Here is a 27,161-nt window from a genome sequence, read left to right on the forward strand (position 1 = left end):
ATTATGAATACGCCATCATTAAGCGAATAGCGTAACGAATAAATGCAAACTTACTTGATGTACTGTGTCATGAATCTGTTACAAAAATCTGCTGCTCCAGCCCCTCCATGCCCATCATACACAGCAAAATACAAGACATTATCAGTTAATTTGGCATAGTCGAACTGGTCCTCGTTTTCCTTCCTCTTCCCTAGCTGCGTAGAACAGCCAACCTTGGATAAATTAATGTGCGGAATGAGCTTGCCATACTTAATGCTGGGTGGAAGCTGAATAGGTTCATCGATTCGATTGTCCCAAATGCCAAACGAGTCCCAGGTGGCAGGACGTCCACTACTGTCAGGGTCAAAGCGTGATGAGAACGATCTGCGGCTGACACTGGAGCAGTGGCAGGCCGATATTACACGGGTGTTCTCTTGTAATATGCGGGACTTCAGCAAGGCTCCTCTTACCTGTGACCCTCCATGCCTTACAAATGTAACCAAGATCGCTGTTGACATTCCTTGTCTAAACAGAGTGTAGTTTAAAGAAAAAAACTTGCAATCTGATCTCTTCAGTATGCTCAAATGGAATTAACTGCAAGTTAAAAAGAGAAAAGGAACAGTTTACTTTATATATATCATTGCGGCTGGCAAAAAACAACAACTTTAAAATACAAGTGCAAGATACTTTTCGGCACCCCTCAGAGTTATTCTAGAACTTGGCAATGGCCAGCAAGTTTTTATGAATTGTTAAAAGAAATTATAGACTGTGTGCCCATTCATACCAGAATGTGGTGCAAAAAAAAATAAAAAAATAAATCACATGAATATAAAACAACCAAAAAAAGGTGCATCACTAAACGCCACTACAGATTTTATCTTGTAACCCAGGGCTCGACAAACCCCAGGTGCCAGGTCGCCAATGCGACCAGAAATTGCAACCTGCCGCCTATGCTGCCACCAGCCCTCTCACTATTGATACCCCAGACATGCAGCAGCATTAACACGGACTGCCGTCCTCCTCCCTCCTCCACACTCAGCGGCGCTGCGCTAAGTGTGTAAAACTGACAAGCAACAGAGAGGAGGATCTGTCAGATTTAAGATTAATGTTGGGTGGGCGGGACCCAGCCGGAGTGGGCGGGACCCGGCCACTATCGAACACCAACCAAAGGGATCTGGGTGGGCCGCCCCTTTTCTTAAGAAGCCCAATAGTTGGCTGGTGTTTGATAGCTGCTGAGTCCTGACCCACCGACCGGGCCCCGCCCACCCCGACCGGGTCCCGCCCACCCCGACATCAAGCTCAAATCTGACAGATCTGCCTCTCTGTTACTTGTAAGTTTCACACCCCGGCTGGGTCCCGCCCACCCCCAACATTAAGCTCAGTTCTGACAGCTCCTCTGTTACATTTCAGTAACAGAGTGCTCTGTGTGAAACCTGCCAGCGCCAACCAGTGTCACCGCCAATCAGTGCCACCTGCTAGTGCCAACCAGTGCTACCGCCAATCAGTGCCACCACCATCAACCACCAACCAGTGCCAATCAGTTCCACCTGCCAGTGCCAACCAGAGCCACCTGCCAGTGCCACCGTCAGTCAGTGCCACCTGCCAGTGACGAGCGCCACCGCCAATCAGTGCCAACTAATTCCATCGCCAACCAGGGCCACCTCCAATCAGTGCCAACTAGTGCCATCACCAACCAGGGCCACCTGCCACTTCCAAACCAGTGCTACTGCCACCTGCCAATTCCAAACCAGTGTCACCTGCCAATGCCAACCAGTGTCACCTGCTAATGCCATCTGGCAGTTCCACATGCCTGCCACACCAATCAGTGCCACCTGCCACTGCCAATAAGTGCCACCGCCAATCAGTGCCACCACCAGTGTCACCTGCCAGTGCCACCTGCCAACACCAACCAGTGCCACCGCCAATCAGTGCCATCTGCCAGTGACTAGTGCCACCGCCAACCAGGGCCACCTGCCATCACCAAACCAGGGCCACCTGCCAATCAGTGCCACTGCCAAGCCAGTGTCACCTGCCAGTTCCACCCGCCAGCGCCAGCCTTACTCTTTCTGGTCAGCCCATAACCCTGATGTAACAGCGTTTCATTGGAGTTATTGACTGGGTGCTCCATTGTGAGTTAGGGATAGGGGGTGAAAATGAGTGGCCTTACCCCGGGAGCCGACAATCCATACCACTCTAAAAAAAAAAAAAAAAAAAAAAAAAAAAAAAAAAAAAAAAAAATGGCTCCTAACTTTTTTAACTGGCTCCTAAATTCAAAGCAAATTTGTCAACCCCTGTTGTAACCTATTGTGTTTCTCTAATGAAGTCACGTGATCCTGTGACAAAATGCGTAGGGTGAGAATTATTCAGACGTCATCACACAAGGAGTACCAAGAAGAACACTATGAGTAAATATATCCAAGCAAATGACAGGAGAGCAGCAGATTCATATGCTTGTGATTGCTGGTGCAATATGCACCTATAAAATTAGAGTTATTATGGTTGAGTGTATAAACAGTTGAAAGGTGAGGCACTATGTAGCGTTTTTTTCTTTTTAATGTGTCTGAGTGGAGAGTTAACCACTTGCCGACCGCCGATATACGTCCTCACCTTGAGGACAGATATTGTTATGGCAGCAGCTAGCTGCCATAACCCTGGTATCTCCGTGTTCAGCTGGCTACAAGCTAAAAGTGGTCTCTGCGACGGATTTGCCACAAGATCACTTTTATCGGTGGCAGGAGAGGGCTTCCGATGCCCTCCACTGCTTACCGGAGCCGTTGGCAGCAGTGGAGGCAATCCGGTCCCCTTACTGGCTGTGCATTGAGACAAGTGAAGGAAAGATGGCCCCCACCCGTCTTCATGACACTACAGGGCAGAAGCGAAATCAAAACATCACTTCAGCCCATAGCTCTCAAGGGGCCATTTTTTTTATTTTAAATTGCATTTTAGTGTAAATATGAGATCTGAGGTCTTTTTGACCCCAGATCTCATATTTAAGAGGTCCTGTCATACTTTTTTTTTTTCTTTTACAAGGGATGTTTACATTCCTTGTAATAGAAATAAGAGTAAAATGTTTTATTTTTTTTTTTTAAACAGTGCAAAAATAAAAACAGTAAAAAAAAAAAAAAAAAGGAAAAAGAAAAATTGTTAAACACGCACTGTCCCACCGAGCTCGCGTGCAGAAGCAAACATACCTCACAGTGTTCAAACCACACATGAGCTATCGGCGCGATCGGTAGAGCGAGAGCAATAATTCTAGCCCTAAACCTCCTCTAACGCAAAACATGCAACCTGTAGAATTTTTTAACCGTCACCTATGAAGATTTTTAAGGGTAAAAGTCTGTCGCCATTCCATGAGCCATGTTGGGTATAAATTCACATTATCTTTCACAATATACAGAAAAAGATTGGGCTTTACTGTGGTCTTATTTTTTAATTAAAAAAAAGTGTATTTTTTCCCAAAAAAATAAAAAAAAAAGTGTGCTTATAAGACCACTGCGCAAATATGGTGTGACAGAAAGTATTGCAACAACCTCCATTTTATTCTCTAGGGTGTTAGAAAAAAAAAAAAAAAGTATAATGTTTGGGGTTCTAAGTAATTTTCTAGCAAAAAAAAAAATAATTGTGGTTAAAGGGGAAAGGACTGGATATGTAATTGACTGTAGGTCAATTTAAAGGTGAAGCGCTGTGGAATACTGTGAATTTCCTGAGGTTATTATCCAGCCTGTATGGTGGTGTCCAGCTGGGAGAGGATTGCTTTGTTTTCTGTACCACCAAGTTATGCAGAGCAGGAATTCTGATGTTACTCTGACTTCAGTAGTTGCATGCTACCAGGTCAGTGACTGCTGTAATGTGGAAGCAAGAGCCAATGACAAGCAATTTCAGGAGGCCAGCAAATTTAAAGGATAAATTCACCTTGATCGCTATATTATACATATTGGAAGCAAACGTGAATATCTTTGATCAATTATTGGCTAGCAAAATGTTATTCCACCATGGAAGCTGAGCAGTGCATACACCTTTGCCAAGATAAATATGATAGATTTTATAATAATTGGGCATTCTGGATACATTTCATTTCCACTCAAGTTTAATTGCAAAGGGACACCACATTTACTGCTGACTGTGTTGTTCAGACTGTTATCAAGATGCAATGTTTACCCCCATGTGTCAACAAAAGTTTTTTTATATAGCCCCTGCTCGCCTACCACACCCACTGTTCCCATCCCCCTCACTTTGTCTACTTTTGGTCAAGCCAGTTCCAACAAAAATACCTGGAGGGGATCTGTGGGGTAAACTTCATGAAAAGTAGTGGAATTGTAAAAACACCAGTTCTACAGGCCTAAACCAGTTGTCATTTACTTGCTGTAAAAGATGAATAGAAAATCTGTATTGCATTTGTATACCGATTTCCCAGCGCTCCTGAAACACTATTTCTTTATCTTTTTCTGTATATCCAACCAGAATGTAAAATTTAAAAATATTTCTTTCAATATATATCTGCACTTAAAATTGAATTGATGTCTGTCTACAAATAATGTTCCATTCAGAGTAAAATGCATGACGGTTTCATGCTGTACAGAAAGTGCTTCTTCAGAACGAAACATGATGTAGGTGTCTTCTGAAGATGGTGCTAAATGTACAGCCCAAAAACGTCAAGCATTTACACTAAATGGAACATGCGTTGATGTCTTTCTTCAAATAAATTTTAAGTGCAGCAATCCCATTTGTGTGTATATTATATATATATATATATATATATCTGTGGAAAGGCTTGATTTCTTTAGCACTGCTACGTTGGATCATGTGCATTCCACCCTCAATACTTGTTCTATCTATTTTTGTTTTTGGCTTTACAACCCCCCCCTTTTTTTTTTTTTTTATTAATAAACACACCCCTGCAAGACAAAGGCATAGTGTGCATCGAATCAGGCCCGTCGCAACAGGACAGGCAAAACAAGCAATTGCTTGGGGCCCCAGCCTAGGGTGCCCGTGTCCCGGATTGCCTGGGACAAACCTGCAATTGGCTGCACCCGCCCTGGGTCGATCTAATGCCCCCTAAAATAGCCTTTGCATTGTCTGTCACTGTCTGAGCCTGTGGTGGGCCCCTAGCTGGCAGAGACCCTTCACCCCCACCACTGGCTCAGTGCCCAAACTGGTTGCTACCTGCCACCCCCTTGGCATATAGCAACCAGTGACGTCATGAGCAGGAGAGAGGCAGTTCTATCACAGCAGAGGAGATTTAGCTCCACCCACCTCCTCCCTGTATGTTTGAGTCCAGTCAGGCAGTGGCATGCAGAAGAAACTCTTGAGACAGATTGCAGTGTAGAAAGGCAAGTAAAATGCTCACCAACATGACAGATCCATCAAATTAAAATCCTGTCAACTCTCCCCCAGCAGCCAGAGTTCTGTGCTGAACTGTCAGCACTTCAAAGAAACCCAGAGTGTGTGTCAGTCAGCCTGCCCTGGAGATAGCAAGCCACTCAGTGCACTGTGCAGAGGAGGCAGATAAGGGTCGGCAGGAGAGGACACCGACAGATGACAGAATTTAATGTATATTTGATTTTATGGTAGTGTTTTGTTTTTTTGCAAGTGTTCACATTTTATGCACATTATATGCAACAGCAGTATTTGCACTGTAAACCTTTTTTATTTATATAAAGTGTTGGTGAACTTAAACTGTATCGCTATGCTATGATTCCTGTAGGCTTTGCGTGCATGGGGGGGGGGGGGGGGGATTGGGGGGCCTCCATGTCCATTTTGCTTGGGGCCCCCCAAATTCCTTGACATGACCCTGCATTGAATACTAGCGCATTGTGGAATACCTTAGAAAGAAGCCCTGCAGTGGTGCCGACACACCGCTGAGACAGGCTCTTTCACATTGGGGTGGTGCGCTTGCGAGACAGGAAAAATAGTCCTGCAAGCAGCATCTATTGTGCAGTGTAGAGCTTCTGAAGCACCTCGGACGTGCAGCAACACAGGCCTTTAAGCCTTTCCTCGGCTGCTAGCTGGGGTTAAAAGCGCCGCTAAAACTAGCAGTGACGCTTTAACGGACCCTGGCCCCAGCATGAAAGTACCCTCAGAGCGCATGCGCCGATGACATCGGCATATAAAGTAAATATCTCCTAAACGGTGCAAGTTTAGGAGATATTTACAGTACCTACAGGTGAGTCTTATTATAGGCTTACCTGTAGGTACAAAACAGTAAAACTTTACTTCCTCTAATTTTATTTTTTAAATGACACACACTGGAGAATGTAATACAAGTCAAAGCCATTTTATCTTTTTTTTTTTTTTTTTTGCCACATCAGTTACTTTCCGCCAGAGACTAAAATCAGCTTGCCGCTCATTAGTGTCTCATTCACAGTTCCACATCATCGTGGCTCGTTTAATTGCGTACATTTTTACAAAAAAATTTTTTATTTATAAATCACAAAGTAAAAAGTTAAGAGTCCATTGTTTTTGATATATTAGATATACATCCTATAAATAGACTTAAATGAACCTATGCATAGTGTATACCGTGATTATACCTATTCCCCTAGCGCTTCCGGAGTAGGGTTTAAACAACTCCCCCCCCACCCCCCCACCATCCCAACCCCGCGAACTTCCTACACACACTTGATTATAAATAATTATTATTCCTCTCCCTAGTTCTGTAGCGATAACATTCACCAATTAGCTAAAAAATTCCTAAAGGAAAAAGAGATTAAAAATAAAGAGAAAAAAGAAAAAAGGAGAGAAGAAAAGAGAAAAAAGAGAGAAAAAAAAAAAACACAAACGGGGAAAATAAAAACCTGTATAGAAAAGGAAAAAGGGACGTCAGATACCCATAAGTGATCTACAGCTCTTTCACCTACAATAGAATACCTAACTTCCCCAGACTAGGCCCCCATAGACTCTTGAACTTCCTATTGTTGCCTTGTCTAGTAAAAAAGACCCTCTCATTAGCGATTGTCTTTTTTATATTTACCATCCAGGTTTCAACTGATGGGCCTAAGTGTGAATGCCATTGTTGAGCGATTATTTTCCTTGCCTGGAAAAGACATCTAATCACTGGTGTTTTAATGGCATTTGGGACTGTACGATCCTCAGGGATAGTCAAAAGACAGGTCCTAGCTGTTGCTTTCAGTGTTAAGTTAAAAACTTTGTTTATCTGGTCTATGACCTGTGTCCAAAGCCATTTTAGTCTAACCTGTGTGTGGTGTTGCAGCATTTCAATTAAAATTAGGGTATTCAGTGGCTAACTTTTGCCGGGCAGCATCATCAATTTATGCAGTGCTTTACAATAATTAACCACTTGACGTCCATGCTATAGCCGAATGACGGCCACAGAGTGGACCTGCATTTCTGGGAGGCTGTCATGACGGCTTCCCCTGTGTGCACGCTGTCACTGAGACTCACCAATCCTAGTAAGGGGCCAGTCCCGGCCCCTTACCATGTGATCAGCTGTCAGCCAATGACAGCTGATCACATGATGTAAACAAAAGCTTGTTTTGGGGGGTTTTTTTCCCCTCCTCGCGCAAAAAAAGCCGATCACTGGCTCATCTGCAAGGGACATCGGTCCCGAAGAGGAAGAGGCAATTATGCCTCATCTTTGCACACCAGTACCACCCATCAACGCACACCACTGGCACCAATCAGTGCCCAATATTGCCACCCATCAGCATACATCAACGAAGGAGAAAAATTACCTGCTTTAAAAAAAAATTTTTTAACAAAAAATAAAAACCACAGGAGGTGATCAAATACCACCAAAAGAAAGCTCTATTCGTTGGGGGAGGGGGGGAACAATAAAATTTAATTTGGGTACAATGTTGTATGACCGCACAATTCAAAGTGTGACAGCGCTGAAAGTTGAAAATTGGTCTGAACAGGAGGGGGGTTTAAGTGCCCAGTAAGTAAGTGATAGATATATATAGTAAAAGCACTGCATAAATTGATGCCTGAAATAAACTAAATACACAAAAAAAAAAAAAAAAAAAAAAAAGTGTAAGGTCCCAAGGTTTGAATTTGCATTGAAGATTTAAGCGCAGTGATGGTAGTGGATGGGATATTCCCCCAGCCATCACTGACTATAACTGGGTACTGCCTGTATACGCCAACATAACAGGAATCTGGCAGTGAGACTCCACTCCTGAATCCTTCTTGTGAAGATCTATAGATGTAAGCCAGCCAGGTCTAATCAGAACTGGGTCACTATGCCCTCTATATATACACACACACACTAAACTGGAACAGCTGTGCACAGTAACCAATCAGCTCCTACCTTGTTTGGTTAAGCTTTGTAAAGGAAAGACAGAACCTGATTGGTTGCTGTGCCCAGCTGCTCCAGTTTTGATAAATTCCCTCCAATGAATGGAGGCAATGGCTGAGATTCTATGGCGGCCAGGATCTGATGACTGTAAACTGATACACTCAGCACTAGGATGGCCTGTTGTATAGAGATCGCCGTGTCAGTAGGCAGCGATGACCGATCGCTCGGAGCACTACACACAGCGATGTCCGGGGTGGGGATCAGTGATATCACCTTGGAACGTTCTAGGTTCCAGCAGGCGTGACGTCACAGGCCGAACACCAACACCCACCCCGCACATAGCGCTCACACCTCACTCTTATCATTCTTCTCTCCCCGCAGGCCGGACATTCCACCACACTCAGGACAACACCCAACATACACTAATACAGGGGAGCGCATACTAAATATACTAGGGGGGGGGGACCTTACATGGAATGGTCACAGAAAGCCGCCTCAGGAAGTTCAGGGGTCTCTTGCCTCCTATGGCACCAACCAGAAGACCGCAGATATGGGCAATCCTCCACCGACCGACTACTACATACAAACTGAATTCTCCACAGAAAGCCGACCAACCAGTTACCATTATTCCCGCCCCTCAGAGGAAGCCAGCCAATAGCCGCTAAATGTTAGAGCCGCCGCCTCCACGTCTTGGCTTTTTACCAGAGAGCAATAAAGGAGGCGGGGCGCGGGTGGGTTCCGTGACTAAAGCAATTCTCAGCGCCTATTGGATGACTAAGTCTCCACTAACCAATAGGTGTGTAGGAACTGCAGGTCCGGCCCCCCCATGCTGGGTCCTATGTTGTGCTTTGAGTTATTTTAGAATCATCAACAATCAGTAGTGTTGTGGATGAGAACACATGACTGTGACAAGTCCTGGCGGTGTCAGTAGAGATGTGTGAGCTTAATCATCTGATTGCAGAGGTTTCCTTGGAGAGGGATACATTCACAACAACGCATGACAGCTAAATGGATAGAAAAAATGTGATATATAAAGCACTGTGTAAATTGACAGCACTATGTAAGTACCTGTGTGTATATATATATATAATCTCACAAAAGTGAGTACACCCCTCACATTTTTGTAAATATTTTATTATATCTTTTTATGTGACAACACTGAAGAAATGTAAAGTAGTGAGTGTACAGCTTGTATAACAGTGTAAATTTGATGTCCCCTCAAAATACAAGATGTTACAAGGTCTCAGGTGTGAATGGGGAGCAGGTGTGTTAAATTTGGTGTTGTTGCTCTCACTCTCTCATACTGGTCACTGGAAGTTCAACATGGCACCTCATGGCAAAGAACTCTCTGAGGGTCTGAAAAAAAGAATTGTTGCTCTACATAAAGATGGCCTAGGCTATAAGAAGATTGCCAAGACCCTGAAACTGAGCTGCAGCACAGCGGCCAAGACCATACAGCGGTTTAACAGGACAGGTTCCACTCAGAACAGGCCTCGCCATGGTCGACCAAAGAAGTTGAGTGCACATGCTCAGCATCATATCCAGAGGTTGTTTTTGGAAAATAGACATATGAGTGCTGCCAGCATTGCTGCAGAGCTTGAAGGGGCGGGGGATCAGCATGTCAGTGCTCAGACCATAAGCAGCACACTGCATCAAATTGGTCTGATTAGCTGTCATCCCAGAAGGAAGCCTCTTCTAAAGATGATGCACAAGAAAGCCCACAAACAGTTTGTTGATGACAAGCAGACTAAGTACATGGATTACTAGAACCATGTCCTGTGGTCTGATGAGACCAAGATGAACTTATTTGGTTCAGATGGTGTCAAGCGTGTGTGGTGGCAACCAGGTGAGGAGTACAAAGATAAGTGTGTCTTGCCTACAGTCGACAATGGTGGTGGGAGTGTCATGGTCTGAGGCTGCATGAGTGCTGCCGGCACTGGGGAGCTACAGTTCATTGAGGGAACCATGAATACCAACAAGTACTGTGACATACTGAAGCAGACCATGATCCCCTCTCTTCAGAGACTGGGACGCAGGGCAGTATTCCAACATGATAATGACCCCAAACACACCTCCAAGACAACCACTGCCTTGCTAAAGAAGCCGAGGGAAAAAGGTGATGGACTGGCCAAACATGTCTCCAGACCTAAACCCTATTAAGCATCTGTGGGCTATCCTCAAATGGAAGGTGGAGGAGCGGAAAGTCTCTAACATCCACCAGCTCTGTGATGTCGTCATGGAGGAGTGGAAGAGGACTCCAGTGGCAACCTGTGAAGCTCTGGTGAACTCCATGCCCAATAGGGTTAAGGCAGTGCTGGAAAATAACGGTGAATATTGACACTTTGAGCCCAAGTTGGACATTTTCACTTAGGGGTGTACTCACTTTTGTTGGCAGCAGTTTAGACATTAATGGATGTGTGTTGAATTATTTTGAGGGGACAGGAAATTTACACTGTCATACAAGCTGTGCACTAACTACTTTACATTGTATTTCACTAGGTAAATATATTTCTAAAGGTGCTACTGACATGACATTTTCACCACGTCGGTAACAACCCATGCAATCCACACATACAAAGAAACCAAAACAAATCATTTCAGAAATGAAGTTATGTGTAATAAAATGAAATGACACAGGGAAAAAGTATTGAATACGCTAACTGAAATGTATTTAATACTTGGTACAAAATCCTTTGATGGTAATGACAGCTTCAAGACGCCTCCTGTATGGAGAAACTAGGCACATGCATTGCTCAGGTGGGATTTTGGCCCATTCTTCCACACAAACAGTCTTCAAATCCATATGCTGGAAAAACAGTTCCACACCATGATGTTCCCATCTCCAAAGTTCACTGTTGGTATGGGGGTGTTTTTCTGATGATGGGCAGTGCCACTTGACCTCCAAACATGGTGTGTATTATGGCATCCAAAGAGTTTAATTTTGGTCTCATCTGACCAGACTTTATTCTCCCAGAATGTCACAGGCTTGTCTAAATGTTGTGCAGCAAACTTTAAACAAGCTTCAGCATGCTTATTCTTCAGCAATGGAGTCTTGTATGGTGAGCGTTCATACAGCACATGGCGGTTGAGTGCATTACTTATTGTTTTCTTTGAAACAGTTGTTCCTGCTAATTCCAGGTCTTTCTGAAGCTCTCCACAAGTGGTCCTTGGCTTTTGGTCAAACATTCCCATAGACACACTCCTAAACCTCGTGGACAGCCTTCCCAGAAGCTGACGTAATATACATCACTTATTTTGAGTTATGATTTGTTTCCTTAATCCCACCCCCCAAATATTAAATTGGAAGTATATCCTCCTTCGTTTTGAGCCAAGGGAGTTGCCATCTTGGCCTCTGTTTAATCTTCAACTGCCACAATGCTGCCAATGTGATCAGTTATGGCACCAGCCATTGGATGATTTGACAATTTGGTTGAGAGCACATCCAATGTGACATTCCCGGCATTTGTCAGAAATGTAACTGTTTTTTTTAAACTGTTAAATATATAGTTTTATTTCTGCTTAAGGACCAGTTCACATGACATGCAGTCCAGTGTGCTTTTTTTTCTGCATCAAAAACGCATGGAAAGTAGGTTATATGGTTTTCAATAGCATAGTTCACACCAGTGCTTGCAGTTCCAGGGCGTTCCAGTACCAGAAAAAATAGTAGAACATGCTGCATTTTTGCACAGGAAATGCACAAGAACATGTCCTTATTTAAGGTTAAGAAAAAAAAAAGGGGGAGGATCCACTGGACTGCACCAAAAACACATCAAAACCGCACTGGAGCTCATGCAGGAAAGCATCTGGAACTAATCCAGACTGCATTTCTATAGCGTGAACTGGCCCTTAAAGCGGAACTAAACCCATCAATCTAACGATTAAAAAAAAAACAGTTACATTCTCAGCATGTCGGGAATGCTAACTGTTACATTGGTTGCACTTTAAATCAAACTGTCAAACCATCCAATGGCTGGAGTCCTAACTGATCACGTGTGCAGCATCATGATAGTTGCGCATCAAACAGAGGCTAAGATGGCAGCTTCCTTAGCTAAATAGGAGGGTTTCCTTCCACTATATGCTGGCCATAGATGGATCAAAATTTGGCAGATGCAGTAGGGACCAGCCAAATTTTGATCCATCTATGGCCGTTCCCATTTAAGAGGAGTCAACCTAGCCCCTCAGCCAACACAGCAAAGTGTCCTGGCAAGGCAGTAGCTTCTTCCTTGTATGCATGGAAAATCCAGTTTATTCCCGAAGAGAGTCCTTCCAACCATTCATAATTGATGGATTCTTTATAGCAACCTTTCTTAAAAATGTTACAGCAGAGTAACCTCAAAAATCATTTTCAGGCCTTATTGAACCCTTACTAAAACCAATTCATCAGGGGCCAATGGGAACAATGCTCCTTACAATGGTGATGAGTAGGTTAAATACCCCATTGGTGTTCAGTAGGAAGAATGTCCCTTGTATACTAGTGATCAGTGGGAAGAATGTCTCCCTCACAATAATGGTTAGTAGGAAGAATGCCCCCCCCCCCCTAACATTGGTGGTCAGTAGGAAACCTGTCCCCCTTACATTGGTAGCCAGAAGAAAGAAAGCCCCCCCCCCCTTTACATTGGTCATCAGTGAGAAGTATGCCCCCTTGCATGGGTGGTCAGTAGGAAAAATGCTTACATTGGTAGTTAGTAGGAACAATAGCTCTTTGCATTGGTGGTCAGGAGACAGAATAGCCCCCCTAAACTGATGGCCAGTGGGAAGAATGTCACCCTTACAATAGTGGTTGGTAGGAAGACTGCTCCCTATCCCTAACATGGTGGTCTGTAGGAAGCACGTCCCCCTTATACTGGTAGTCAGTAGGAATCATGCCCTACTTACATTGGTGGCCAGTAGGAAGAATGCCACTTCTCCCTTACACTGGGGGCCAATAGGAAGAATGGCCCTCCTTCTTTACATTGGTGGTCAGTAGCAAGAATGCCCCTTACATTGGTGGTCAGTGGTTAAAAGGCAGAATGCCTCCCTAACATTAATGGGCAGTAGAAGGAATGGACACTTACATTAGTTGTGAGTTGGAAACATGTCCCCTTACATTGATGGTCAGTAGGAAGCATGCCCCCCTTACATTGATGGACAGTAGGAATGCAACCCTTACAGTGAAAGATCATCTGGTTCACTCAGTTGACTCTGCCAGGTGGTTTTGGACCATGGACCATGCAGGCACCATCAAATGAATGGTTAATCAGCCACAGCTTAAGGAATCACCTAGCAACCTCTGGCAGAACCCCAGTGCTCCACACAACCCAGATGGAAAATAGCTGCTCTATAGGAATAAACTGGATTATTTTTCTGCCATCATAAACATAAATTACTTTTTATGTGCTAGATATACTGTTTTAAATGATTGCATTGTATAAGGAAAGTGTTCAATAAAAATATTACAATACAAAATGAGTGGCCTAAATAAGATTGGGAATTCCCCTCTTATACTGGCGATCAGTGGGAACAATGTCTCCCTTACAATAATGATTAGTAGGAAGAATGCCCCCCTAACATTGGTGGTTAGTAGGAAACATGTCCCCCTTACATTGGTAGCCAGAAGGAAGAATGCCCCCCCCCCCCCTTTATATTGGTGATCAGTTGGAAAAATCCCTCCCTTACCTATGGGGTTTCACCACCCTCCAAACCTAAAATTTAAAGGAGACCTTACTGTGCTGAGCTCCCTATAAGTCTACTTTCACACTGATGTGCTTCAGTTTACCGTACTGCAGGTGTAGTGCAGTGCATCTGGTACTTTCCTGAGGGTTAGCTGCTCTTTGCCATAGACTTCTATTATATCCCACAGGTGTGGTGCACTTTCTGAAAGCACACCAAAACCCCTGCATTCAGTTTGAGGTCAAGGGACACATAAGAGGGCTTGGAGGGCCATATGTCGCCCGCGGGCCACAGGTTGAGCACCTATGCTTTACAGGCTTCTAAGAAAAAAATAATAATAAATGCAATTTTTTTTAACTGCAAAAAATGATTAAGGTGAGCCATTAATAGTTAATGCATTAGATGCATATTAGATTTCTCCCTACCGTCGTACTTTCTGTTTTCCATCTGCATGTGCTTAATGTTCCAAGAGGACCCAATTCAGTTCGTAATGTGACAGCAGTTTCAGGTTGTGCTCATGTGTTTAGAAGCAAGGTTTATGACACATGAAAAACCAACACATGCCAAGCACACACCCACCTTTAAGTAATAACATAGGCGTTGTACAAGCACCACTGTGTTACTGGCTAGTTTTTACCCAATAGGAGCCAAGTTATTCAAGACTCTCAAACTATGAAGCCTTTGCGTTCATACCGTGCCAGATCTCAATAAGTAGGCTGTGCACACAGTGGAGTGCCAATTCAACTGCTTCATACTGTGAAATAAATAGACTGCTTGTGATATAAACATGAAGAAGTGACCTCTAAAGCCCCATACACACGGTCGGACTTGTACAAACTTTTCCGTGGACTTTTGTACAAAGTGTGTTGTCCACAAGTTTGTATTGCATACACACGGTCGGACTTTTTGACAACAAACACGAACGTGGTGACGTCACAACGTACGGACGCCACTTCAAAAGAGGACGTTCAATGACTCCAGCGCCACCTTTGGTCAACTTCTGTATTGTAGTCTGATCGTTTGCAATGGTTCTGAGCATGCGTGTTTGTACCTTGTACAAAAGTCCGATGCTTTTGCATACACACGGTCGGACTTTGCTCCATCGGACTTCTGTTGTCAAAAAGTTTGTCCGTTCGCAGAGCCAACAAAAGTCCGATGAAAACAGAAAAAGTTTGTCCGATGGAGCGTACACACAGTCGGATGTTGCTCCAAAACAGCTAATTTGCATGTTTGTTGTCAAAAAGTCCGACCGTGTGTACGGGCCTTTAGAGCATTCAAAATCTGTAACACTGCTTAATTCATACAGTATCATGAAATCCATACTACAACATTATAATATGTACAAATGAGTGCTTGTAATGCATATTCAAGGTCAACAGTTTAGATGTTTAATTAGTGCCGATCCTGACCTCCCTGGGGCCCTAAGATAAAATTCTGCTAAGGGGCCCTCTACCTGACCCGTGATGCCATGAGCTATGTGAACCATTTGCCATTGCCACACAGTCACACCTGACACTTCAGTGCTCCCAATACAATCCTCCCTCCTTTAACTCTTTCATGACTAAGCTTATTTCGGTGTTTACAAGTTAAAATTCGTATTTTTTGCTAGAAAATTACTTAGAACCCCCAAACATTATATAGATATTTTTAGCAGAGAATCTAGAGAATTAAATGGCAATTGTTGCAATATTTTATGTCACATGATATTTGTGCAGCGGTGTTTTAAACGCAACTTTTTGGGAAAAGGGACGCTTTCATGAATTTTTAAAAAATTAAGTTAGCCCGATTTTTTTTGTATAATGTGAAAGATGTCACGCTTTATAATTGCACGCACTTGTGGAATGGCGACAAACTACGGTACTTAAAAATCTACATTCATTTTTTACGGTTACCAGGTTAGAGTTACAGAGGAGGTCTAGTGCTATAATTATTGCTCTCGCTCTGATGATCGAGGCGATACCTGATTTGAACACCATTTACATATGCGGGCGCGACTTCCGTATGCGTTTTTCTTTGCTGCGCAAGCTCGTGGGGACGGGGGCAATTAAAAAAAAAAATTCTTATTTATTTTATTTATTTTTCTATAATTAAATTGTGTTTAAAAAAAAAATTATTTGATCACTTTTATTGCTGTCACAAGGAATGTAAACATCCCTTGTGACAGTAATAGGTGGTGACAGGTATTCTTTATGGAGGAATCGGGGGGTCTAAAAGAACCTTGATCCCTCCTTTGCACTGCAAAGTATTCAGATTGGCGGTTTCGGTGATTCTGAATACTGTATATTTTGCTAAAACTGGCGCCATTGGCAGCCGAGTAACAGGAAGTGACGTTGTGACGTCGCTTCCGTGTTTACAATCAGGAGACTGGAGCAAAGCCATTTCCAGCTTCATGCCAGTCTGTCCCTAGCCACGGGAAGTGGCAGACTGAGGATCGGGTCTCCCGGTGGGACGGAAGGCCCATTCACAGCGCCGGGAGGCAGCGGGAGGGGAGATGTCCCCTCCCGCTCCTCCGGGATAACAGCCGAACGGCTTTTAGCCACATCGGTTGTTATCCCTGGAAAGCCAATCGCCCGCTCTAAACAACGGTACCGGGATGATGCCTGCAGCTGCGGGCATCATCCGGGTATAACCCCCGAAAGCCTAGCGGGTGGCTGAGTCACAGGTGAGAGGGGCCCCACCCTCCTCCATCAGGGGGGAGGGGAGGAGGAGGAAGATGCAGAGGCCATCCGGGATTGCTGCTGCTGGGGATCGCCGAGCAGATTGGAGCTCTGGGAGCAGAGCTGATCCACCCTTTGGGGCCCCCCACAGAGACGGGGCCCTACGCAGCTTGCACAGTGAGCATATAGGGCGGATCAGTTCTGTGTTTAATACATTGTAAGCACAGGCTTGTTAATAGTCTAACTCCATATTGAATAAAGTTGGCCATACACATAGGCTGAATGAAAGAAATCAAACAGATTTCTTCATCCAGCTGAACAGCGCAGATGGACTGATCTCACCTGCTGGCTATTGTATTCTGACAAACAGAACTTGTAGCTGTCAGAATACCCAAACAGTTACTGCAGCTGATTGGCTGCAGTCACTGTACCTCCCAACAGCCCTGGATTTTGTGGGACTCTTCTGGATTTTATCCTTACTCCCGCTGTCCCAAGCACAGTGGCTATGTCCCACAAATGCTCTGCCCTTGTACACAAAGTTCATTCATATGCATACTGCTGTGGGACTTTTATATGAATCAACTGGAATATGTTTTACATATGAAGAAGCCAGGGAAGGATTTGTATATGATACAAGAAAGACTGCATGCTCAACTATGCCTAACCCCAATAACATAAATAATTAATCCAGCCAGCACTGGAAAGTATTTCACAATCAAGTTCAAAAGTCAAAACAAAATAACAGATCAGCGCTAATAACTCTATCAGAATAGATACATGTACCTTAACCACTTGCAGACCACGCTATAGCCAAAAGACGCTACAGCATGGTCATCCAGTTCTGGGAGGGCTTCTATTGATGTCTTCATAGAACCCCGCCCCCAGGGCGCGCATCGAGTTTGATCTGTGATCGCTGTGTCTTTTGGACACAGCTGATCACAGATTGGGGTAAAGGGCCAATTACAGCAGCCCTTTATCATGTGATCAGCTGTGTTCAGTCAAGACTGATCCCGTGTAAATAAATGCTGGTTATCAGCATTTCCTTTCCTCACCACTGTCACTGTGACAACCAGCTATCCTGTGATCCTGTGACAACACACATTTACACTGAGAATCAGGGCACTGATCATCAGTGCCCTGATTATCATTGGAGTCCCATCATCAGTGTCCATCAGTGCAGCATATCAGTGCCCACCAGTGTTGCCTGTTGGTGCCCATCAGTGCAGCCTCATCAGTGCTCATTAGTGAAACCTCATCAGTGCCCATCAGTGTAGCCTCATTAGTGTAGACTCATCAGTGCCCATTAGTGAAGCCTCATCAGTGTCCATCAGTGCAGCCTCATCAACGCACATCACAGCTGATCACAGATTGGGGTAAAGGGTCAATCACAGCAGCACTTCATCATGTGATCAGCTGCATTCAGTCACAGCTGATCCCGTGTAAATAAATGCCAGTTATCGTCATTTTCTTTCCTCAGCACTGTCACTGTGTGAAGAAAGGAAAGCCAATAACCAGCTATCCTGTGATCCTGTGACAGCACACATTTACACTGATTATCATTGGAGCCCCATCAGTGCCAATCAGTGCCCACCAGTGCTGCCTATCGGTGCCCATCAGTACCGCTTTATCAGTGTAGCCTCATCAGTGCAGCCTCATCAGTGCCCATCAATGCAGCCTCATCGGTGCTCATTAGTGAAGCCTCATCAGTGCCTATTAGTGCAGTCTCATCAGTGCCCATCAGTGCAGCCTCATCAGTGCCTATTAGTGCAGTCTCATCAGTGCCCATCAGTGCAGCCTCATCAATGCACATCAGTGAAGAAGAAAAATTACTTAGTTGCAAAATTTCATAACAGAAACAAAGAAAGTTTTTTTCACAATTTTTGTACTTTTTTTACATTGATTTAGCAAAAAAATAAAAACCCCAATGGTGATTAAATACCACCAAAAAAAAGCTGTGTCTGTCTTAGCCCTTGTACACATGGTCGGAGCTTCTGATACCAAATCTGTCGGAGTAATTCCGACGGATTAATTCCGTGAGGGGTCCGGAAGTGATGTTGCATACACACGGTTGGACTAAGTTGTCGGAAAATCCGATTGTACATAATGTGATGACGTTATTTCGTTACGATGGGACTACGTTCAGGCTAGTAGCCAATAGCTTTGGCCTAGGAATTTGATCTGAGCATGCGTGGCACTTTATCTGTCGGAGTAGGCTATACATGATCGGAGTATGTCCGATAGGAGCATTTTGACGGAAAATTTTACCGGCAAGTTGGAAAAGTTGGTCCGTCGGATATTCCGAAGGAAACACTCCGATGCAGACCACACACAGTCGGAATATCCGACAAAACAGTCCGATAGGAAACATTCCGACGGAATCTCCGACCGTGTGTACAATGGCTGAGAAAAAATGATAAAAAATGGCATATGGGTACAGTGCTGCATGACTGCACAATTCAAAGTGTGATAGCACTGAAAGCTGAAAATTGGTCTGGGCTGGAAGGGGATGAAATTGACCAGTAAGCAAGAGATTACATTTGCCAAAACATAAAAATACATAAAAACGTGTCATAAATTAATTAATTAATGTAATAGTCCTAAAACCCAAAAGTCCACACCATTCAAAAAAAATTCTTTAAATTCTATTTTCTTGAATTTAAAAAATGTATTTGAATTCTATCGATTCCCATACATCGTTTCTTCTCAAAATGACAGTAGCTCAAAGAGAAGTATAAACCATAGTGCTCATTGTTGTCAGATAAAGATATATCTAAATTAAATGATTCCATTCACAAAAATAACAGGCTTCGTGCAACAAACAAATGCAGTAATCCAAGTAACACCAGTAATCCAAGGTGTTCATCAAACTGCTCTTAATACTGTGCAGTATTCGTGGTCGTGTTTCAAGAATATGGTCTTCAAGAATCTAGAGAATTAAAAAAAAAATTAAGAAGACTACAGATCTGGAGTGGATCAGGCAAGGAATTAAAAAAGTTTGAGAACCATAAATATGTAGTTATCCACCCTGGAAGGGGGTTGGTTTTGTTGCCCTTAGTAAAGAGTATAACAAAAGACAGTTAGACTATTGGAAGATAGACGTACTTATAAGATTTTAGACAGAAATCCCACTTTTATATAAAATAAATCTCACTAGATATAAGAGTTGCAGAAGTTGGTCAAGAAAAGGGTATTTTGAATATGAAGGAGGCTATGCATATTGTACCCTTCATATGTCGCATTCAATCATACAGCATATCACCTCCCGAAAAATCATAAGGATAGTACTAATCTTCCTGGGAGACCAATAGTTAATGGGAGTGAGTCTGTTAGTGTCCATATAGGCCAATATTTTGACTTTTTTTTTTTTTACAGCCAGTGGTCTCTACAGTGAAGGCTTACCTCAGGGATACAAAACATTTGTTGCCAGAGGAAGTGGAGTGTAGGGGCTGTGCATATTGGTCACTGCTCGTGTTGATTCATTATACCCAATCCTTAAGCCCCCATTCACGTTGAATGAGGCTTTGAAATCACGCTACTTCGGCGTGATTTCAAAGCTGCCGGTCAGTGTAATTCCGTGTCGGCTTGCCGAAATCTGTGCGATTTCATGCACAGTTGTCAAAGCAAGTCGCACATAAAATCGCCAAAAACAGTGCAGGAAGTCCGAGTCGCACCAATTTCACTGATTCCATTGGCACAAATAGGGTGTGACTTGTCCTGCGATTTTAAATTGTCAAATCACATGACAAGTCTCACCTGTGTGAATAAGGGCTAAAGGAGAAGTAAAGCCAAAACTATTTTGGCTGTACATCTCCTATGGATCACAGGAGTCCAGATAGTTCTACACTCCTTCGACCCATTTTCAGCCGACAGCAGACGTTATTCAGCCTGTCCAGGCTCGGGAAAGATTCAGACTTTACAGTCCAGCGCTTTCATCACTTAAGAAATTTTGGGGAGTTGAAAAGGTCATAAAATATTGCCACGGGGGCAATTTTATTAGACACATTAGTCAGGAGTCTAGATGGATTTTTTAAATGCAGGTCCTGGTACCCAAGGGTCTGAATGTCGAGTTTAAACTCATTGTTTTATGACATTGTTTTATTGGTGATTTATTACATCTTTTTTTGACTGTTTTGTGGCTGCCCTAATTTTTTCCTCCCCTTTCCCATATTTTTTTATTTTCCCCTTTCTTTTTCTCTTTTGTGTTTTGGTGTTTATATGTTTATATGTACAGTATATATTTGTTTATATGAGTGAACACACTGAGTTACTGCACAATGTGAAGTCATTTTGACAAACAATTTGGATTATTGCACTTGTTTGTTACACGAAGAGCTGTATTTTTGTGAGTTGAGCAATTTTATTTAGAAATATTTCTATATGACAACAGTGAGCACTATGATTTATCCTATTCTTTTAGCTTTTGTCATCTAGGGAAGAAACGCTGGATGAGAATCCTTTCAAGATTGAATGTTGCAGTTGATTATAAGAAGTTCGGGAACCTCCTTTCCTTCCTTGATGACAAATGCAGTAATATACCTTTTCTGTTGTAACAGGTCTAGTTATGAATTATGGTTGCTTGCAAGGAAGGACTTGAGCGGGAAGATTGAGCTTATTGGAAGATATGCCTTTTTTTAAAACGTTAGAAGCTATTTTGGACCTCCTGTAATTTAAGGGGTCATTTGCTTAAGTTGAGCAGATTTGATGCACTTGGCTGTGGCGTGAACACACTGGATTAATGTATACTGTGAAGAGCACTTTGATGAACACCTTGGTTTACTGCACTTGTTTCTTGTATAAGCATGGTATTTTTTTTGTTTATGTAGATATATTTTTATATGACAACAGTGAGAATTATGATTTATCCTTCTCTTTCAGATATTGTTGTTTTGGGAAGAAACGGTGGATGAGAATCCTTTCCAGATCACTGTTGAGGAGTGGTAGAACCCCCTTTTCTTTCCTTGATGATAAATGTGCTTAGAAGCCTTTTCTATTGTAAGCAGTCTGAGTGATAGAGGTCCAGATTTGAGAGCACCTTGTGAATATGTGTTGGGAATCTTACCGAAGATAAAAATCGAAGATATTTTTAGAATAGTGTGGACTTTTGAGTTTTGTGACTATTATAGGAATTTATGAGTTTTTATGTATTTTATGTTTTGGCAAATTTAAGGTATATGTATTTATTCTGATAGAGCTGATAGAGCTATTGGCATTGCACTGTTAGGCCGCGTACACACGGGCGGACTGTTCGCCCAACCTTGTCCGCTGAACAGTGTTTGGGCGGACAGTCCGCTCGTGTGTGGGCTTTCAGCGGACAGTTTCAGCGGGCAGTTGGACGGACAAAGTCTTTCAGAAAATCCGAAAAACTGTCCGCTGAAACTGTGTTTGAGCGAACAGTCCGCCCGTGTGTGGGCTTGTCCGCTGTACTTTCGAAATGAGCGGACTGTTCCCGCTCGGAAAGTCCGCCCATTTCGAGCGCGTGTATAGGTAGGCGGGGCCCGCGAAGGAGACGTCGCGGGCTCCGCCGCCTGGAATGGGCTTAAAGGGGAACCCCAACGCCGAAAAAAATCGGCGTGGGGGTTCCCCCAAAGTCCACACCAGACCCTTGTCCGAGCACGCTACCCGGCCGGCCAGGAAAGGGGGGCGAGCGAGCGCGCCCCCCCTCCTGAGCCGTACCAGGCCGCGTGCCCTCAACATGGGGGGTTGCCTTGGGGAAGGGGGGGCCGCGCGGCCCCCCCACCCCAAAGCACCTTGTCCCCATGTTGATGAGGACAAGGGCCTCTTCCCGACAACCCTGGCCGTTGGTTGTCGGGGTCTGCGGGCGGGGGGCTTATCGGAATCCGGGAGCCCCCTTTAAGAAGGGGGCCCCCGGATACCGGCCCCCCACCCTATGTGAATGAGTATGGGGTACAATGTACCCCTACCCATTCACCTGTGAAATAAAGTACAAAAAAAAACACAACACAGGGAAAAAATATTTTATTGCACAGCTCCGGGGGTCTTCCGTCTTCGGGGGTCTTCTCGCCGGACTCCTCCGCTATCTGTGTGTAGCTCTTTTACTAGCGGAGGAGTCCGGCTTTCTTCCTCCCCGCCGCCGGCCTCTTCTCCCGACTTCGGGGGTCTTGTCCCCCTCTTCGGTTCTTCTGCCGGGCCACCGCGCCTTCTTGTAGCTCTTTTACAGGCGGTGGCCCGGTCTTCTGTCGCCGCCGCCGCCGCCGCCTTCCGTTCTTGTTCTTCTTCTTGTTCTTCTTCTTCTTCTCCTGGAGATGTTGACTCGACGATCTCTCCGGCCGGAATGCCAGAGCCGCGCTGTGCGGTCACTTATATAGTGCCAATGGGGCGGTGTCACATGGTATATGTCACATGGGTTGGTCACATGGTGACCCCGCCCCCTTACGATGTCATAGTCCCCATGTGACATCAACCCATGTGACCAACCCATGTGACATATACCATGTGACACCGCCCCATTGTCACTATATAAGTGGCAGCGGAGCGTGTCCCTGGCATTCCGGCCGGAGAGATCGTCGAGTCAACATCTCCAGGAGAAGAAGAAGAAGAACAAGAACGGAAGGCGGCGGCGGCGACGACGACAGCGGCGACAGAAGACCGGGCCACCGCCTGTAAAAGAGCTACAAGAAGGCGCGGTGGCCCGGCAGAAGAACCGAAGAGGGGGACAAGACCCCCGAAGTCGGGAGAAGAGGCCGGCGGCGGGGAGGAAGAAAGCCGGACTCCTCCGCTAGTAAAAGAGCTACACACACATAGCGGAGGAGTCCGGCGAGAAGACCCCCGAAGACTGAAGACCCCCGGAGCTGTGCAATAAAATATTTTTTCCCCTGTGTTGTGTTTTTTTTTGTACTTTATTTCACAGGTGAATGGGTAGGGGTACATTGTACCCCATACTCATTCACATAGGGTGGGGGGGCCGGTATCCGGGGGCCCCCTTCTTAAAGGGGGCTCCCGGATTCCGATAAGCCCCCCGCCCGCAGACCCCGACAACCAACGGCCAGGGTTGTCGGGAAGAGGCCCTTGTCCTCATCAACATGGGGACAAGGTGCTTTGGGGTGGGGGGGCCGCGCGGCCCCCCTTCCCCAAGGCACCCCCCCATGTTGAGGGCACGCGGCCTGGTACGGCTCAGGAGGGGGGGCGCGCTCGCTCGCCCCCCTTTCCTGGCCGGCCGGGTAGCGTGCTCGGACAAGGGTCTGGTGTGGACTTTGGGGGAACCCCCACGCCGATTTTTTTCGGCGTTGGTGGTCCCCTTTAATCCCATTCCAGGCGGCGGAGCCCGCGAAGTCTCCTTCGCGGGCCCCGCCTACCTGTACACGCGCTCGAAATGGGCGGATTTGCCTCCTTACGTGGGCGAGTCCGTTCATTTCAAAAGTTGAGCGAACTGTTTGCCCAACCTTGTTCGTCAAACAGTCCGCTCGTGTGTGGGCAAGTCCGCTCATGCAAATTTTGAGCGGACTGTTTGCCGAAACTGTTTGACGAACAAGGTTGGGCAAACAGTCCGCGCGTGTGTACGCGGCCTTACTTTGTTTTTAAGATTTGCATATGAATGACCTTCACGACATGGCATTGCACAGTCTAGATCAGGGGTGCCCAACCAGTGGCCCGGGGGCCACATGTGGCCCGCGACCTCCTGCTCTTGGATAGAATAGAAAGAATACTGTTATTAAAGGTCAGTTTATTACTAAAATCACAGTGTATATTTGGGCATATCTGTTCTGCAATGGCAATTGGGCTGCTTTCAAACTGATCCGCAGGTGCAGAGCAGTTTACCTGCAGGTTATCTGCACTAAGCCATAGACTTTTATTGTTACCTGCGAGTTTGGTGACCTTTCTGAAAGTGCACCAAACCTGCAGAATATAATAGAAGTCTATTGCAAACTGCAGGAAAGCCAAAGGTACACTGCGTTGCACACGTGGTGCAGGTAAACCACAACCCATCAGTGTGAAAGCAGCCTTGGACCCCTTTCACACAGTCAGCCCGACAGTCCAACCAATTGGACCCTCCATTCACCTCCAAGTAGTGGAAGACATAAACCGACTTGTGTTCTACATCCAATATGATCCGCCAAAAAGTATATTGGGCTGCGCCTGTGTCCGCTCTGCAAATGCCTAGTGAACACGAACTTGCCATCTCCGCTCATTGTGGCCCGCGACCGGTTACCAAGCCGCTTAAGTGGCCCTTGCTCTTCAAAAGGTTGGGCACCCCTGATCTAGATGAAGAATTCCTGTAACCACTGCATCTGGTTAGAGTGCTTAAAGGAGGGAAGGGGTCTGTACTTGTGGGAAGGAAAGGGGTCTGTACTAGGGGGTTCTGTATTGGTGGGGAGGGAGGGAGTGGGTCTGCAGTGGAGGTCTGTACTAGAGGGATGGATGTCTGTACTTAAAGTAAGTCTGTTTTGTTGGGGAGAGTGGGGTCTGTAGTGGAAAGTGATTGTGTGTTGATGAGGAGGGAGGGGGGTCTATACTGGAGGAAGGTCTGTACTGGGAGGGGGCTGGGAGGGGGAGGTCTGTGCTGTGGGGGTGGTCTGTACTGAGAAGGGGCTGGGAGGTGGGGGTCTGCTCTGAGGGGAGCTTAAGTCTGGGGAGAATTGGGGCTGTGTGGGGGGGTAGGGGAATGTGTACTGGGAGGAAGTGGTATTGTTTAATTGTTCCTTGGCCTGTACATTATGTACTTACCCCTGAACTCTGCATTGCATATTCCTTACCCCTGTTTTTTTATTAATTTTCTATTAATTCATACTTTTATTAATAAACAATACCTTCTTGGATGTGTTTCTGTGTTTCATACCATAAGTGATGAATCACAAGAGGCCAACACCAGTTGGCGTAAAATAACCTCTTGACGAGCAGGCACACATTTGCTAAAATTAATAAAACAACTAAAGAAACGAAGATTGCTATAGCTAAATGGTGCCCTTTGTGTTTGTTTGCAGAATACGTGAAAGTGCAAAATGTCAACAGGACCTTGTTTGTGTAGAGAACGGTATCACTTAACTTGTCAGGCGTGTACTGTGAAATATCCAACCAGATGCAAGTTGAAGCATTTTATTGGAAGGGCATACAGTTGCTAGGCACAGGAAAGAGTTCTGATTGTTACCGATGATGTTTACAGACTGGAAAAGAGCAAGCAACCTGGGTTTCATTTCCGTGAAGCACATCTCAATTAGTGGACTACTAATCTTGAAAGGTTGTTTGAATCGAAAACATATGTTATAAAACAACAAGAGCATGATAGGAATATAATCACTGACACCGTATAGGTTTTACAAAACAATCCTAGGACTTCCAGACTACAAAAAACTATTTTGTTTTTTTACAACTACTGCTACTACTAATCTGATAAAATGATGACACCACTTGATCTTGGTTTTAACCACTTGCCGACCGCCTCACGCCGATGTACGTCATCAGAATGGCACGGGCAGGCATAAGCACATATATGTACGTCCTTTGCCTCCCGCGGGTCGGGGGCCCGATCGGGCCCCCGCCCGGTGCCTGCGGCGGTCGGTTTTCGTTCGGGAGCGATCCCGGACGAGGGGACGGCCATTCATTCATGGCCACCCCCTCGCGATCGCTCCCGACGAATGGAAATCCCCGGTGACATCACTTCCTCTCCTGTAATGTAAACACAGGAGAGGAAGTGATGTATTCTCTCCTCCGTGTCGGTATTTTTCGTTCCGACACGGAGGAGAGCGGATCAGTGAGTTGCACCAACACATCCCACACACAGTAGAACATGCCAGGCACACTCACACCCCCCCTTTACCCCCCGATCACCCCCCCAATTACCCCTGCCCCCCAGTCACAGTGACACCAATGTCATTTTTTTTTTTTTTTTTTTTTTTTTTTGCATTGGTGTCATTTGTGACTGTAATAACTGTTAGGGCAGTTAGGGTTAGCCCCCTTTAGTTCTAATGTACCCCCCTAACCCCCCCAATAAAGGTTTAACCCCGTGATCACCCCCCGTCGCCAGTGTCACTAAGGCTGGGTTCACATTGCAGCGGTTTATGAGAACGAATGTGATTCGCACCGCACTGCAGTGCAAATCACATCCGATCTCTGTGCGATTCGAGTTCAGCCATTCGCCGCACCCGCCACACCCGCCGCACCCGCCGCAAATTCGCACGGGACCCTTTTTTTGGCCCGCAGCAGAATCGGATCGCATGGGTGTTCACACCATGCGATCCGAGTTTGCAGATCGCACTGCGATATGCGAACTGATCTGGGGGTGTCAGTAACATTTCACTGACACTCCCAGCAGTTCGCATAGGGCAGTGTGAACTGCCGCCGGGAGGCATGCGATGCGGGAACCCGCCGCGGATTCGCGGCGTTTCCGCATCGCTCCAGTGTGAACCCAGCCTAATAAGCGATCATTTTTCTGATCGCCGTATTAGTGTCACAGGTGACGCTAGTTAGGCAGGTAGGTATTTAGGTTCGCCGCAGCTTTTTATAGCGCTAGGGACCCCCATATACTACCGCATAAAGCCCCCTGATTGCCCCCTAGTTAACCCTTTCACCAGTGATCACCATATAACTGTTACAGGTGACGCTGGTTGGTTAGTTATTTTTTTATAGTTTCAGGGCACCCGCCATTTATTACCTAATAAAGGTTTAAC

At 45.2% G+C, this 27,161-nt stretch overlaps 1 protein-coding gene and 1 long non-coding RNA gene across 4 annotated transcripts in view; one reads left to right on the forward strand and one right to left on the reverse strand.

The window, feature by feature from the left end:
- The window catches only part of PPM1K (protein phosphatase, Mg2+/Mn2+ dependent 1K), a 60,282-nt gene extending 45,855 nt beyond the window's left edge, over positions 1–14,427 (reverse strand). Inside the window, exons 1-2 of one of the 3 annotated variants that reach the window (XM_077476487.1) lie at positions 14,308–14,427; positions 55–573 (exon numbers count right to left, since the gene is read on the reverse strand). In XM_077476487.1, coding sequence (XP_077332613.1) covers positions 55–497 — 443 coding nt within the window. In that variant the 5' untranslated portion in view covers positions 498–573; positions 14,308–14,427. Of the gene's footprint in view, positions 1–54; positions 574–8,704; positions 8,888–14,307 lie in introns of those variants that run through there. The other 2 variants (XM_077476488.1, XM_077476486.1) reach the window with 2 other exon arrangements.
- Positions 9,099–25,912, forward strand: LOC143974770 (uncharacterized). Its single transcript, XR_013272278.1, has 3 exons — positions 9,099–9,293; positions 21,415–21,531; positions 25,479–25,912. It is a non-coding gene; the product is annotated as an uncharacterized LOC143974770 (long non-coding RNA).
- The last annotated feature ends 1,249 nt before the right edge of the window (positions 25,913–27,161 follow it).

The sequence above is a fragment of the Lithobates pipiens genome, unplaced genomic scaffold (assembly GCF_037356315.1).
Source record: "Lithobates pipiens isolate NorthernLeopardFrog02 unplaced genomic scaffold, aLitPip1_a1.2 Scaffold_13, whole genome shotgun sequence".
NCBI lineage: Eukaryota > Metazoa > Chordata > Amphibia > Anura > Ranidae > Lithobates > Lithobates pipiens.